This window comes from Lepidochelys kempii, chromosome 18 (genome assembly GCF_965140285.1).
Source record: "Lepidochelys kempii isolate rLepKem1 chromosome 18, rLepKem1.hap1, whole genome shotgun sequence".
NCBI lineage: Eukaryota > Metazoa > Chordata > Testudines > Cheloniidae > Lepidochelys > Lepidochelys kempii.
Window position 1 is genome coordinate 11,552,359 of NC_136397.1, and position 15,394 is coordinate 11,567,752.

Below are 15,394 nucleotides of genomic sequence, written 5' to 3' on the forward strand. Positions count from 1 at the left end.
ATACAATTGCTAATGTAACCAACACTAACAGCATGTCTCTGCAGCATTCTAGTGTCTAGACCACACTAGGCATCAAGCTACAGTGCACATTATGCCACATACAAAGTGCCTTTAAAAGTATTTGCTCATCCACAATTTGCAATTAGTTTTTATGCATAAAACAATGTTCAAGAAGAAAACCACCATAAAAAACAGCCTCACTGGGACTGAACTTTAGCACAGATTGGCCCTGCTTTCCTTACAATTTTTAAATGGTTAAAAAAATTGAATACTACTAGAGTGAGCAGCCTGAATATTTTAAACATGTTAAAAAGATGAAGTGTTTCACAGGGTTTTCTGCAGAACTATGCCAGTTGCTCCTGACTGGCACCCCTGGTATGGGTAGCACAATGCCTCCAAAATAAATACTTGTAGTGTGGTATTTACTTTCATACCAGGAAGTAAACAGAGTTATCCGAGAATCTCATTCAAATAAATAAAGGTATTTATTTGAATAGGCAGTCATGTAATAGACTTCAGTTTTGGATATTTCCTATTATTCAATGGCAAGTCTGTGTACACAGTGAAAGGAATCATGGGAGAATATCACATGGTATCTTGTTCTATGTTTTCATGTACTGTAAAACATTAACTTGTTCCTGCAGTGTTAATGATGGATATTCTAAAATGTCTGTGAATAAAGATTAACTTAATACAGTTACAGTCTGAACCATGATAAACTAAACTAAGTGTCATGCTAATGTGGGCAGGTCTTAAGTTGGTAAATTGTAACAGCTATGCTATTGGAAGATTTTAGCTTGGATATCAGGCATGTCATAATTCCTCCTTGCTTTGGAATGCAATATTCTAAAAATCCAAATTGTTCAATAAGCCTTAAAATTTATTTTTGTGATAAACAATTTCAGAAATTAGGAATACAATCAGGGTATAAACTTTAAGTATTGTGTACATGGAATATTTTATTTCCCTCTTACAAAAACAAAAATCTAAAGATCACTGAGTATTACGTAAGTCTAATGCCCTTGCATTTCTAGTGGTATTATTTCAAGGTATTAATTTTACCCAAACCAACAACAAACCCCCCTGAAGGATTTATGTGTATTTGCTTTGCTGAGCTTTATGTTATTATATAAAGGATGCAAGCTTACTTAATTCCTTCTAGACGTTTTTCCTCACAGTCCACATTTAGGTACAAAAAGCAAGTTTTTCACAAGTTCTTAAAAAGTTTACTTTATTGGTTACAGTTATATAAAATGTACCACGGTAGTCCCATCTAGCTGGTCATTAAGTGCTTGCAACGGCAGAGAGATCTTATACATCTGAGAGATATCCAAGGTTTATTTCATGCTGGAGGAAAAACAAAACAAAACCTCTCTTCATTTGCTTGCCTGCACTTTAAATATATCCAACAAGGCTAAAATGTTTAAAAGCAAGGACAACCCCATTTGTATGTCAAATTGTAATTTTTAATATTTTCATTAGAATAGTCTTTATATCACTCTCCAACAAAAGAAAATATAACTAACAGCAAACTTTAATACAGGCACACTCTCCAGATTAACAACCCAAATCAAAAACAAAAAAGAAATTAATGTAAAATGTAAATCACATATAATACAATTGAAGTGTCCAAAACAATTTAAATAATTTTAAATATTTTATTTTTTTTAAACTTGCTACAAATGCTTTATACAATATTTCAACATAAAGTCCCCATAACAGAAATGTAACAAAATGGGAATGATAGTGAAAGTGAAAGTGGCACAAATTCACCAAACAAGTATTAAACTACAAATTTTAAGAGGTAGATTACTTGTTAAGTCAAGGGGGGAGGGGGAAGGGGAAGAGGGAGGGTGCATAATGAAACTAGCTGCTTTCCATCAACTGAATCATTAATCCGGCAGGGTGTATAAATGCACGAGAAATGATATTTCCATGAAAAGCTCTTTATGAGCAGTAGGTCAATTTGTTGCTTTTAAGTTATTAGATAATGAGGTGTCAGACCTTTTACAGTAATTTTATTATACATTTATCTTTCAAAATATACACCTACACAGCCCCGTTTCTGGCCTGTTTATTAATAAAATAGTACACGGTGTCCAATTATATGGAATTCAGAAATTGGTGCCAGTATTTCATTTCTATAGGAAGAAAGTTTTATTTGCATGTATAAATAGGAGATTGGGAAATTCATAAAATGTCCAAACCTGGTTTTTCCCACATCTATGCAGGGCATCTAAAAGACTTAAAAACAAAAAAGTGGGGGTGGAAGGAGAAAATTCTGTCCTCTCTACTAGTTAATTTAAAAGAAAAGCTTCAGGAGACTCAATACATGACAAAAATACTTTGAGTGCAGCAACATTTGTCGTCCCTGACTCTACAACGAACTATTGATAAAACAGGAACCTGCTTTGCAAAGTTTAAGCTGAAATGTCTTTTTGCATGCCATTCACCAAGATATGGGCAAAACCAGAAATCTGAGCTATCAGTTCAGTGGCAGCAGATTCTGTTCAGTTTAGCCCATATTGTTTCCTTCTTTTATTTATTATTAATAGTACCCTTCTCTTTGTATCTAAAACATCCTGTAGCCCAGCATGTGTATCAGGCACCAATGAAGAAAACATGCCTGACACTAAACATCAGAGCAAGAAGCCTGCAGGCAATCAGCTGCATTTTATGATTGTGAGTCAGTTTCAGCTGGTTTCGCAAGCTTGGTGGATTTCACATCCATTGTCGTAGTGCTTATCCTAAATTGAGCATTTAGGGAATTTTGTTTTGTTTTTACAGGAGGTTCCTAGAAAATAAGAAAAAAAACTGAAGATAAATGACAAAAATAATAGTATAAGCTGCTTATGAACTGAATATGCTTCCAAAGAAAACACAAACCAAAGTGTGAGAAGTAGACTTGAAGACAAACAATTGCTTAGTGAAGCAGATGGTTTTGAAAAATACTTAATTAAGATTTCCTGGAAAAAACAAATGTTTGCGTGCAGAACAGAATCAAAGTTTGCCGACTGATGCCTGGTGTGTATGGCATCAATTAAAGTATTAGGGCAAGAAACCCTTGATTCTTGACATAAATATCAAGGATAAGCAGGCAAATAAAATCCAGGTTTATGAATTTAAATGGCATATTCCTAAAACAAAACAGCAAACTTCCTTTTTAGCTGAACTATCCTTAAGACCAGCCAACAATGCGAGCTGCAATGGGAAATGTATAATACTTGAGACAGAATGTCAAAGCTGTCTCTATGTAAATCCTTATTCATGCCGTGAACACTTTGAAACAACTTCTGTGCGTGCAAAGGATCACTTTTTTTCAATGTGATCTATTATTAAATAGCTAATCAAGATATACATCTCTGGCTCCAAATTCTACTGATTTCCAGTATAATGTCTCACGCAAAATCCTTGGTTACTAACAACAGTTTTACAGACAGCTCTGCAAGACAGCAACTGATTTTGAGGCAAGTACTGTAATACAGAGACATTGATGTTGTGAGATAATTAGGGCTAGCTGGTTTCTCTTGCTCTTTGAAGACATTTTTCTGTATTACTGGCTGACAAAAATTCAAAACCTTTTTTCTGCTTCTCTTTCTTGTGTGTGTGTATTGATTTTGTTTATAGTTCAAAGTAACTGGAGACTATTTCCCCTTTAGCCCACTGGAATAATGCGCCTGTGTTGAAACCTGTACTTTTAGACAAAGTATTTCCTCCAAAGGATCATTAAAAATGAAAGGCCTGCATTATTGTTTAATCACAAGCACTGTACTGCAACCAGAACAACAACAACAGACAGCTCTCTCCCCTATATGAGTTTTGGAACAGTTAATTTGGCAAGAAAAAATATAAAATCAGGCAGTTAAATCTGTCCATCACATCTGATGTTTACTATAAATCACTCAAAGAGGGAGGCACTGCTAAAAGAATTGAAGAAGTATTGAGCAGGAAAACTCAGTGGCCTTGAGGTTGTAAATATGCCACCACATTATCCATTCCAGGATGGAAGGGGCTCAACAGCATTAAAGGATAGGAGATCTCCCAAACTATGGATATCCCTAGACACACAAGAATTCCCAATTATCTCAGAAGCACCTATGCAGAGGGCTAGACCCTTGTGCAATATGCCTAGGACCTATGTTCCCAATATGCCGGGGAGTCCCTAAGTCATCACATTGACCTTGAATCCCTGTCAATACCCACGTCACAACTCCTTTGGAGGGATTGAGAGGTTTGGACCAGGAAGCCAAAAGAATTTCCACCCAGGATTTCTCCGCTGGTTTGCTGGCAGAAAATGCTGTGTAGAGTTGGGAAGCCTGAGTTAGCCATTCTCCCAAAAATTTTCTGAGAGGTTTCTGCTATGCTTTGTGGAGGATAAGGGAGATAATGCTTCTGCTCAGGCTCAACTTGCTGACAAATTTTGGGCCTGATGAGAAGGTTTTCCATTCGTATCGGTAGCTAAAAGTGGAGTAGAGCATTTTGCCCTTAATTATATACTGGGGCAAGTAGTTAACAGATTTTGACCAATAACTGTATTGTTACTATCTCTGCATTTATTTTTTCATTATATTCTTGTATTATTCTATCTGTTATGAAGGCAATACTTAAACAATAGCTGAACCAAAATATTTAGGTAAATAGTTGAGGAATTCAGTCATGATTCTGAACATACAGAACCACTATGTATTAAATCAATGATTACTGTGTTTGACTGCACATTATATGCTGTAGCAAGGTCATGTTATCCAATGACATACAAATTTTGTTAAATATGTTTGCCAGGCTTTCCAATTCGGTTTGCTCCATCTCTCTGTGGATGATATTTCATGATGTCATTTGACAAAATACAGAGATAATGAAATATGTGCAATGTAGCTCAGCATGACTGAGCAACAGATCCTGCTGCAAGTTTTGCAAAGCTCAACCTTCTTTACCTTAAATTTGAGAAAAATTCTAAAAAGACCAGGGAACTGGAAAGCCCACATGCAACGTGTTGCTGTTTTAGTCAAACTTGAAGCTAAAAGCTTACCTGAAGTCTTTTAGTTCTTGTTTTGTACTGCTCTCTTCTCTCTTGTTTTCTATTGTGTCTGCATTAGCTGCCTGCTGTAAGCTCCGAGTGATAGGTCCTCCAACCCTCTCTCTAGATTTTACACTGAACCTATCTGCCTTTTTCTTGTTTGCCACAGCAGACTTACTTGGCAAAACAGCTTTATTCTTTTGTATTCTGACATGCAGTTTCCGGGATGTTTTGCTTGAGATTCCAGAATTATTCTTGGCCACCACTTTAGTTTTTTTTCCCTCAATGTGAGTCATTTTGGCCACTCTTACAGGGCTGGAGTTCCTTAACACTGAAGAGGGACTTGGCTTTTTGGATCTAATTGGAGGTATGAATTTTACATTTTGCTTTGATTTGAAGGATGCAGTAGGCAGCTGAATCTGCACAGGTCCTGAGGTTCGTGCTCTCGTCTTGCCCAAGTGAGCCTGCATACTCTGCATTTTGATCTCCGCATCTGCCGTCCGTCTGCGCTGGTTGTTGCCTTTATCGCCACTTGCAGATGATGAGAAGCTCCCACTTTTTTTGGATGCATTTTTTTTAGAGGAATGGGAGATGGGTTTTTTGGGACAGCTGTAAGATGCATGTTTGTTCAAACTTCCAATGTAAGTGAATTCTCTATTACAGTAGGGGCAGATGTGAGAGTCTGACTCCGATACACTGTTTTTCAAGTCTGCCTTCTGCTGTGCAGATTTATTTTTTTGCAAGATGGCTTTCTGGACAAGCTGATTTTTCTTCTTCAATGCACTTAGTTTTAGCTTATTAGAAGACATTTTGCTAATCTCAACATTGAAATTAAGTCTTTTAGGTTGTCCCATTCGTCTGAAGGTATTTTTTCCAGTGCCAGCTATAATGACCATGCCATTTTTAGGCTGCACAGTCTGCTTCAGTGGTACTGGATTTTTTTTGGGTGTGTATCTCTTTTTGTCACTGGCAGAGGCACATGCCAAGATGTGTTTGTGTAATTCAGGCATGTTATCAACGCTTTTCCCACATTTTGTACAACGAATGGCAGTAGTAAAGGTCTGTGGAATATTATGGGTAGTGAAATTTGTAGCAGTGGCTCCAATACCCATAGGATTTCGGTGGTGATACTGAAATGGAGGTGGTTTAAAGCTCGGATAGTGTTGATTGAGGCCCAAACGAACATCTGGATCTTTTGACTTTACTCCCGAAGCCATTATTTTTATGGTAGTATAAAGCTCTTCAGAGGAGTCATTTAGATCTTCCTCCTCTTCTTTTGAGGGTTCTAAGGAAACTTCTGGTAGGCTTTGCATATGTTCTACATTTGCCTTACTGGGATCTGTAAAATTCTGGGGTCTTAGAGTCCCACTTTCAAACTCATGATGTGTGCATTCTTTGTCTGGATGGAGATCTCGCTGATGTTGTTGCAAATTGCACAAAAAGGCAAATTCCTTTTTACAGACTGAGCATACAAAGATATTTCCTACTCCATGAAGCAAAAAGCGATGTTCTGACAAGTCAGTTTTCTCTCTAAATAGCTGTACGCAGAATTCACATTTGAAGGGCCATTCTTCAGCATGAACAGATAAATGCTTAGTTAGGTCTTTAATAGAAAGAAAAGGTGATTCACAGACATTGCACACAAAGCTTTTACTGAACGTTTCCTGAACTACATCTGCTTCACTTGAAGTCTCTGGATCGCCTCTTGGCTTCAGGTGCTCACTTTCCATTTCCTCTTGTTTAAAAGCTATTATGGGGAGAGTACTTTCCAGATTATCAGCAGGGGAAACAACTGAAGAAACTACTGAAAGAGGAGGAGGAGAAGGAGATGAGAAAGAGGAAGAGGAAGAGCAAGAGGAAGAAGAGGAGGACGAGGACGACGACGAGGAGAAAGAAGAGGAAGATGAGGACGATGATGAGGACGAGGAGGACGAGGAGGAGGAGGAGAGGTTTGGAGGACCAGGTGATGCAGTAGTAAAAAGTTCAACAGAAGGAACAGGGGATGGAGAAGGAGATACTGTAGGTGAAAGGACTGGAAGTGGGGACTGTGTAGCAGTGTTACAGAGTGGTGATGGGCACGGACTGGGAGTGACACTGGCAGAGGCATCTGGAAGTGGTAAAGGAATAGTAGGAAGGAGTGGAGGGGGTGGCATAGCAAGTGTTAATAGAGGAGGACAGGGTGGTGGGGAGGAAGGATTTGTTGGCGTTAGAAGAGGGGGCAACTGACATGAGGAGGATATAGCAGATGTTTGAGGCAAAGGGGAAGCAGAGGAACTATGAGAAGGGGACTCAACGGTAGGTGCTGACAGACCACGATCAACTTCAGTTTCTGGCTGGGGTACTGCTGATTTACATGGACTTGGGCTTCTATTCAAAGTCAAATCTGGTGTGCTTTCAGTAGCTACATCCGTTCCGTTATATTCATTCAGCAGAACTTTTTGTAACATGCATGTGGTTGGTTTCTTCTTTTTAATACCACTACATGCTGGCTGCACTGAATTATTTTCTTTGTATTCCTTAACTTCAGTGTCATTATATGGCTTCTTATTCACACTTAGATCCAACACTGATTCCCAAGGAACCTGAGTCTTGCTTTTGACATCAGACCTTTGTTTTACACCACTAGATAAATCCAGTGGCTGCTGGTTGCACACACTACCAAAAGTTGGAGTTGTTGTCCATTCCTTAGATATTTTATAGTCTTCAAAGCACAGAGGACTCATAGTCTGTCTTTCCTCCCTTCCACATAAGCTCCATGCAGGTGAGTTGCTGTGACTTTCTAATTTTGGCATCTTTGAACCTAGAACTGTATCATTCCACATGGTTTTTCCATCACCTTGTTTGCTGAAGTCTCGAAGCGCAGGACTGTGCTGTGGAGAACTGGGAGGAGAGCTGGTTCTCCTTTTAAACCTACTAGATACTGAAGGCAAAATGGGTGAAGATGTAGCAGAAGGACCTAATTTAGGGATTTCAGTTGCTGCTGCTGCTGGAGTTATCTTATTACTATCTTGTGTCTGAAGAAGTTGTTTTAACTTGGACGACAAATAAACACTTTTTTCTTTATGAAAAGGTAAGCTCTCAGCTGTTGAAATGCTAAGAGGAAGACTTAACGAACATGAAGGAGTTATAGGTTCTGGATCTATTTCAGTTTTTATTTTAGGTAAAAGAGGAGGGCTGGCAGTCCTCCTCTTTTTGGATTCATTGCTTCCACCGCTAGAAGGCTCCTTAGGAAGATCAGTGATGTGTGTTTGTGTAGACTTTAAATTTTGAGAAATTTCCACTGTGACTGGACTAAGTAAACAATTTATTCCATACAGATCTGCAGGATTGGATTCCATCTCAATCACATCACAATTGCTAGTGCTACTGTTGGACTGAATTTTACCATCAATATAGTAATTTAAATTTTCTGAGATATTGCTAGAAATATCCATAATATATATGTCATCTGCTTCACCATCCTCTTCTAATTCTGTACTTGCTATATACACGCTCTGGGCTGGTTGGGCCTGCTCAATTTGAAGTTGTGGTTCCTCAAGAATGAATCCTTTTCTCCTGACACCTTTGGGAATAAGATGACGCTCATGAACCCTACGCTGGTGCCTACGCATGTTAGTATGAGTTCCAAAAACTTTTTTACAATATTTGCAAGGATGCAATTCTTTGGGTTCCTTGTTCTCCTCAACAAAGGTAGAATTTGACATTTCTCGGGAGACCTTCTCAGAATCCAAGACTGTGAAGTCTTGTACAAGATTGGAAACGTTGACTTCATCTTTAAGACCATCATCTGCAAATGTCCGTCCATCAGCAACATCAGACTGCGGGGCCGAAGTTAGTGTTAAGAATGGTTTCCTTTTTGGCCCTGCTTCATGACGCCGTTCATGCCTTCGCCGGTTAATTTGAGTGCCAAAGGCTTTCCCACAGTATCGGCATTTGAAAGCATGATTGACACTAGATATATGAATATGCATGTGGCGTTCAAGTCCTTGCTTTGTTGTAAACTTCCTCTCACAATGCTGACAGGGAAACATAAATGTTTCCTGGAGGTCACCATTAGATACACCTTTTGCTTTAGGAATTTTTACAACAGGTGTTTTCTTCGGGGAGTTCTCTGGAGATTCTTCCGATATGCTGTTTTGTTCCTCCATAGAGTCTAGCTTTTCTTCACACACTGCTGTAGGCTCTTTTCCAGAACTTTCTTCAGGTAAATTAGCATCTTCCTCCTCCTCCTCCTCCTCCTCCTCATCTTCCTCCTCCTCCTCCTCTTCCTCTTCCTCCTCCTCATCTTCCAAATCATCTGATCCACAAGTTATTGCTCCTGGTTTGTCTTCAGGCATTGTTCGTGGCTCACTGGTAGGACTTGGGATCATTAGTTTTGGAAGAACATCTTGATTTACCATCTCCTGAATCACAGCTGTTTGTTCCAGTGACAGCACAGCAGAAACAGATGGCTTTTCATCTTCCTCTTTATAGTCTAATAAGAAAGAAAAGGAGGAAGAGAAAGAAAAGCATTAGTGAATTTAGCAAATTTTCCACAATATTATAATCCCTTTCATTTCCCGTGTCCCCCTGCCAATATGTTCAATATTTATGAGTACTAGTATGCTACTGTTTCCTATTGTTAAGATGCAGTGCTTAGAACAAAAAACTGTATTCATATTTTCCTGTTTGCACTTTTTTGACCAACACGTAGGGGACTGAATTCAATACACTGAGAAACTGAGAATTACTGCTAACATTGTGGCCAGCTAAGCCTTTTCCAAGAAAGAGAGCAGGGTGTTGGTACATTTCACTGTGTATTTCTGGATATTAAAACAAAAATCATCAGATGAAATTAATTGAATTTTGTAGCCATTTTTAAACTCAGAGAAACAAGACCTTAAATTTGAACTCTGCCTGGACACACATCTAAGAAGTCAGCCAAATAAGTTTTAGAATTTGGCTGAAAACTAAAATTACTTTAAATTTTGTTTATAATACACCAATCTGGGTTTGTTTGGTGTTTTTAAACACATTGTAAAACACATTATTCGATCCAATTTGTTATTTTCCATTCCCTAAATTCTGTTTCATGAGTAGCTGTAGAATCCCCACAGGCACAGCCCACCCTCTTCTGAATCAGATACACTATGAGCATCATTTGCTGCAGTAAACTGGCTCTGAAGGCACCTTTGTATGCCAGTTTCATCTACCTGCCTTCAGACATCATCAATACCTCCTGATGAAGGGAATGCAGCTATCCTGCTGATAACAAGTGCACAAGCAGAGTACGTCAGCAGAGCAGCTATGCAGTTAAGGCAAAAATTTCTCCCCTGCCTCCTTTATATGTCTAGCTTGGGAATGCTGGGGTATGCGGGGGGGGGGGGGGGGAGGTGTCAGATTCCCAGGATTACTAGTTTTTAGTGGGTTGGTCAGAGGGTAGTTGGAGGAAAAGATCTTGAATGAAGCCGGTAGTTACATGCTGCCCTTACCTCCTTCAATTATATCTCCCACTGGTCCAACAACAAAGCCAGGGAAGACAGACTTTACATTCCTGATATTTCTAAACCAAAAAAACAATCAGGAAAAAAAAATCTTAAAGATCTTTCAGGCCTTTAAAATATACATCACAATGTGAAAACGGGCAGAAACCAATTTTCAAAAATATGCTCTGCAGGTCACCTTTAAGACAGACTGCATCAATTGTTGTGTGAGAATTTTTAGAGGTGGTATTTTATTCTGTTTGCATTATACTGCACTTTGTTTTATTCTGTTGTATAGCAATCCAAATGGCTGGGCAAAAGGCTAGGGCAGCCACTGGCTATATAATAAAATTATTATACCATGATTCCCAAAGTCATTTGGTACTACATCTTGATCCTATTTCTAAGTTTCAGAAGACGTAAATTTAAAATAAGGACTTCTTTATTATGTTCCATCTGAAGGTTCGGGATTTTGTGTTTAAATTCTGTACTAAGCTAACTCTTCTGCACTGTATAAAGTGTGAACAAATAACATACTTCTCTGAACGTACAACTAGTAACTTCAAGTTATTTAACACTACAAGATAGCTGGGCACACAGTATAAACATTTTTATAGTGCTGCTGGTTTTAGTATATAATGCTATATATATCCTCCTTTAATTCAATACGATACCTAAAGAAATTCATATGAGAACTGAAAAATCTTACCTTTTTTAAACTCCCTCATATCTGTGGAAGTAAAATCCAAATCAGTCTTTCTCTGCTTTGTATCTATTGCCTTCCTTCCTTTGTTTTTACACTCCTTTTTCTTCCCTGAAAAATAATACAAAAAATTTGTCTACTGCTGCTCAACAATTTTTTTAAAAAAATTTGAGTGACAAAATTCAAAACCCAGCTTTAGAAAAACTGCACATTTTTGAATAATTACTACATTTTCCTGAGGAACATAAATGGCACATCCTCAATTAAAAAAAAAAAAAAAAAAAGATAGCAACATTCAAAGATTATATTAAGTGTATGCAAAAAGATTGCTAAAGGGCAAAGCACAGAACAAAGGAAAAAAAGGTGACTTGCAAGAAATTAACAGTTTAGCCAATTTAATTTTGATACCTGTTTCGTCACTATAACTGATAAAGCAAAATAAGCCTACAAACGCCTAGAGGAAAAATAAATGATCAGTACAAGGTAAGATGAGTTTGTCAGAAACAAAAACATGCTGAACTAGTTTTCTTTCACTGATGGCACAAAGAGGATCAAGAAAATGCAGTGTAACTCAACTAACTCAGACACAGTTATCTGACATCTTCATAGGTATACTAGACAAACAAGACTTCTATAAGGATGATGTTACACATTAATAGTATCTTAGACAATTTTATGAGACAAGGTGGGAGAGGTAATATCTTTTATTGGACCAACTTCTGTTGGTGAGAGACAAACTTTCGAGCTCACACAGAGCTCTTCTTCAGGTGTCTCTCTCACCAACAGAAGTTGGTCCAATAAAAGGTATGACCTCACCCACCTTGTCTCTCTAATATCATGAGATCAACATGGCTACAACGCCACTGCACTCTTTAATGCTTTGTGTCAATTTGAGAAGTGCTGTCAACTGGTATTCCACATGGGTTCCATATACTTCTGTGTAGGTTTTCAAAATAATTCTACATCACTTTTCAGCCATGACTTGGAAGAGCGTGATACAAAAGGCAGAGGAATCATAAATATTCCAAAAGAAAATATTAAAACACAGTATGATTTTTACAAACTGGAGAAAGATGAAATCAATTAAATTCAATAAAGGTAACTATAAAGTGGTTTACATAAAAAGAGTAATCAAATATAAAATTGGGTAACAGTTGTTAGTGAGCAGAATTACAGAAAGATAGGGATGATGAACATAATATACGTGAATAATGCAATGCTGACACAAAACCAGAAAATACTAAAGGAACACTACAAGAAAGCAAGTCAGGTAGCTGGTCTGCTCTACCAGACTTTGGTTAGGCCTTACTTGGGAATGCTACATGTAACCTTTGGGCAGCACATTCTGATACACTCGACAAAGTTAAGAGAATAGGAAAAAAAGGAATAGTTTAGACAATAAGACCTATCATGAAAGCTTAAGAACCAGACATGCTTACTACAGATGAGAGGACAGACAATTCTCTCCCCGAGAAATAGCTAATGTGAGACAGAAAAGAATACGGAGAAATTCTCCATCCAAGAAGCTGTAGCAAGAAAAAAAAACATAGGTCAAATATAACTTTGTAACTATAGCCAATATGTTGCTCTCCATTTGTGTCTGTACTATCTGCAAAGGGAGGCCTTCTCAGGGAAAAAAAGGCCCAAATATGGAATTATCAGAAGACTTAGCCAATGATTTGAAAGATGCACAGAAACTTCATTTACAAATTGGCTTTGAGGGTATACTCTCCAGAGTTCTCCTCCTGCTCCTATATATGGTGTCTCTTCATCCAAATCTATGATATTCAAAGGGTAAGGGATAGGCTCTCACAGGTGTATGAAGGGTGGAAAAGTGTTTATTTACATCTTCATTCTGGGTAAACTTTCCATCCTTGAAAAATCTCACACTTCTGATACATTGATGAATGCTACATATTTCCCTTGCAGCTAATGGCTTGTCTACATACGGAGTTATTCAGTTATTCAAAAGTGGATTAAGTGAAACAGGAAAAAGGAACTCTTATTCCAAAATAAGATGGTCAACATATGGAATTATTCAGGACTAGCTACGGTACTTTAAATGCACACCCTACCTTAATCTGAATTAACTTTCAACGGTAAACAAGCCCTAAAAACAGCCATCTCTTCTGAAAATGAACACCTCTGCCTACCCAGCTGCTAGAATGGTACCGCTACAAGAGAAGTAATACATCCTCTGCCAGGCTATAACAGGGTTTAAACGAGAACTGGATAAACTCATGGAGGTTAAGTCCATTAATGGCCATTAGCCAGGATGGGTAGGGAATGGTGTCCCTAGCCCAGAGGTGAAAGTAAGCTGGTACGCACCGGTACGGGGTACTGGCAAGAGCCAGTGCGCCACACCGGGGTGGATCGGCTTCCCCAGGCGCAATTTAAAGGGCCTGCAGCTCCCAGCAGCAGCTGGAGCCCCCGACCCTTTAAATTGCTGCCAGAGCCCCACTGCTGGAGCCCTGAGGTAGCGGCCGCGGGCTGAGGCGGCGATTTAAAGGGCCCGGAGCGGTAGCGGCGGCAGAGCCCTGAGCCCTTTAAATCGTCCCCAGAGCCCCACCGCAGCTTCCCCAGGGCTCCAGGGATGATTTAAAGGGCCAGGGCTCCGGCTGCCGCTACCGCCCAGGGCCCTTTAAACCGCTGCCAGAGCCCCCGGCTGCCGCTGTTACCCCAGGGAGGGGGAAGGAGGAACTACGCTGCTGGTACAGGGTGGGCCGAGGCTGGCTCTGACCTCCTTCAGCCCCATCCCTTCCGCCCGAAGCCCTGCCCCTCCTGGGGGCCAGAACCAGCCCCAGCCCAGCCCCATACCGGTAAGTCCCTAGACTTACTTTCACCCCTGCCCTAGCCTCTGTTTGTCAGAGGGTGGAGATACATGGCAGGAGAGAGATCACTTATGTTCTTAGGCCTCTCAGACATAAAACTTTCTAATACACGACCTTCTGGCCAGAGATGAGAAATGTATTCTGGAATCCATGTCTCTCACTTAGAAGCACACTCTCCTACCTAAGAAGCCATTGGACTTGCCTCATATGAACCATTTTGAACTTAAATCTGAGATTATTCCTTTACTCTTAGAAGTATTTTGCACGTCTTTTGCTGAAAGTTTTTCCTCTCTATTCCTACTGAAACTTTCTAACCTTCTGACAGAAATGTTTAAAGATCAAAGAAAGATCAGCTTCACACTAGAGAAAATAATTACTAGTTTTTATTTGGACACCATTGATGTATGAACTAATTTTGTATTTTCTCCCTCTTTTTTGATGAACTTAGATTTAATTAGTTGTCCAGCTTTCTCAGGGTGTTTCATTCCATTTTTGGTTATTTTCTTATTTTTTACCTTAACAGATTTTTATCAGATCAAGAGATCACTATACATTACAATTTTTTATTTTTATTTTTTGCCATCTCTGGATCACACATTACTATTTGCAATGCTTTCTCTCAACTGAGCAGCTTTGTGCCTCATCTTATCCCCAAATACTTTAATGTTTTGTCTCTAAGAACTTCCCTGACTATCATACCTACCTGGAATTGTGTGATAGGGCATCATTATCAAGTGCTGGGAAAATGCAGCTGGAGACTAATCAGAAGTTTCAGCATGCTTTCTGATGCTCCGACTGACCATAATGAGTTTCTCTGTGCATCTTTACCTGCCAAGCTCCGCAATTCAATATTATATGCCATTAGTCAGAACCTCTGATAACCTTTGAAAGAAAAGGATCCACAGCCATGGTCTTCAATGCAATTCCCTATCTGGGCACAAAGGGCTTCAGAGCTGTGTGATGAAGTGGGACTGTTCTTAATGTTGTCTCTGAATATTGTGGGGGTGCCTCAGTTTCCCCTATGCAGGTCTTAAGTATCTAGGTGGTGGGATAAGGGTGTATGATCGTTGCAGAACCCTAGAGGGCAGGTGTGTGCAGGGTTCTGGACACAGAGAATGGCAACTGATGGCCTGGCCCTTGCCCCCTGCAAAGTGAGAGCTAAAGGGTTGAAGACAAAGAGATGAGGTGACCTCCTGGCCGGGGAAAGGGACAAAGCCCAGAGGAGGAGGGGCTGGAGGGTATGTCAGTTTGGGGCTGGCTGGGGACGAGGAGTGAAGTGCAGACGTGGTTGTCTGGCTCACTGCCCCCCAAAATGGACCCGGCTTGGGGTCCTGTTCTCTGTATCTACCTACAAGCTCTGGTTTAGACCGTGTTCCTGTCA

The 15,394-nt window shown here is 39.5% G+C and overlaps 1 protein-coding gene across 12 annotated transcripts in view; it reads right to left on the reverse strand.

Annotated features, from left to right (window-relative positions):
* PRDM2 (PR/SET domain 2) overlaps positions 1 to 15,394 on the reverse strand; it is a 119,951-nt gene that overhangs the window by 23,604 nt on the left and 80,953 nt on the right. For 10 of the 12 annotated variants that reach the window (XM_078849341.1, XM_073317134.2, XM_078849338.1 and 7 more), the window contains 2 exons: positions 11,189 to 11,293; positions 5,030 to 9,491 (listed from right to left, as the gene is read on the reverse strand). In XM_078849341.1, coding sequence (XP_078705467.1) covers positions 5,030 to 9,491; positions 11,189 to 11,293 — 4,567 coding nt within the window. Of the gene's footprint in view, positions 1 to 1,143; positions 1,348 to 1,644; positions 2,795 to 5,029; positions 9,492 to 11,188; positions 11,294 to 15,394 lie in introns of those variants that run through there. The other 2 variants (XM_073317140.2, XM_073317139.2) reach the window with 2 other exon arrangements.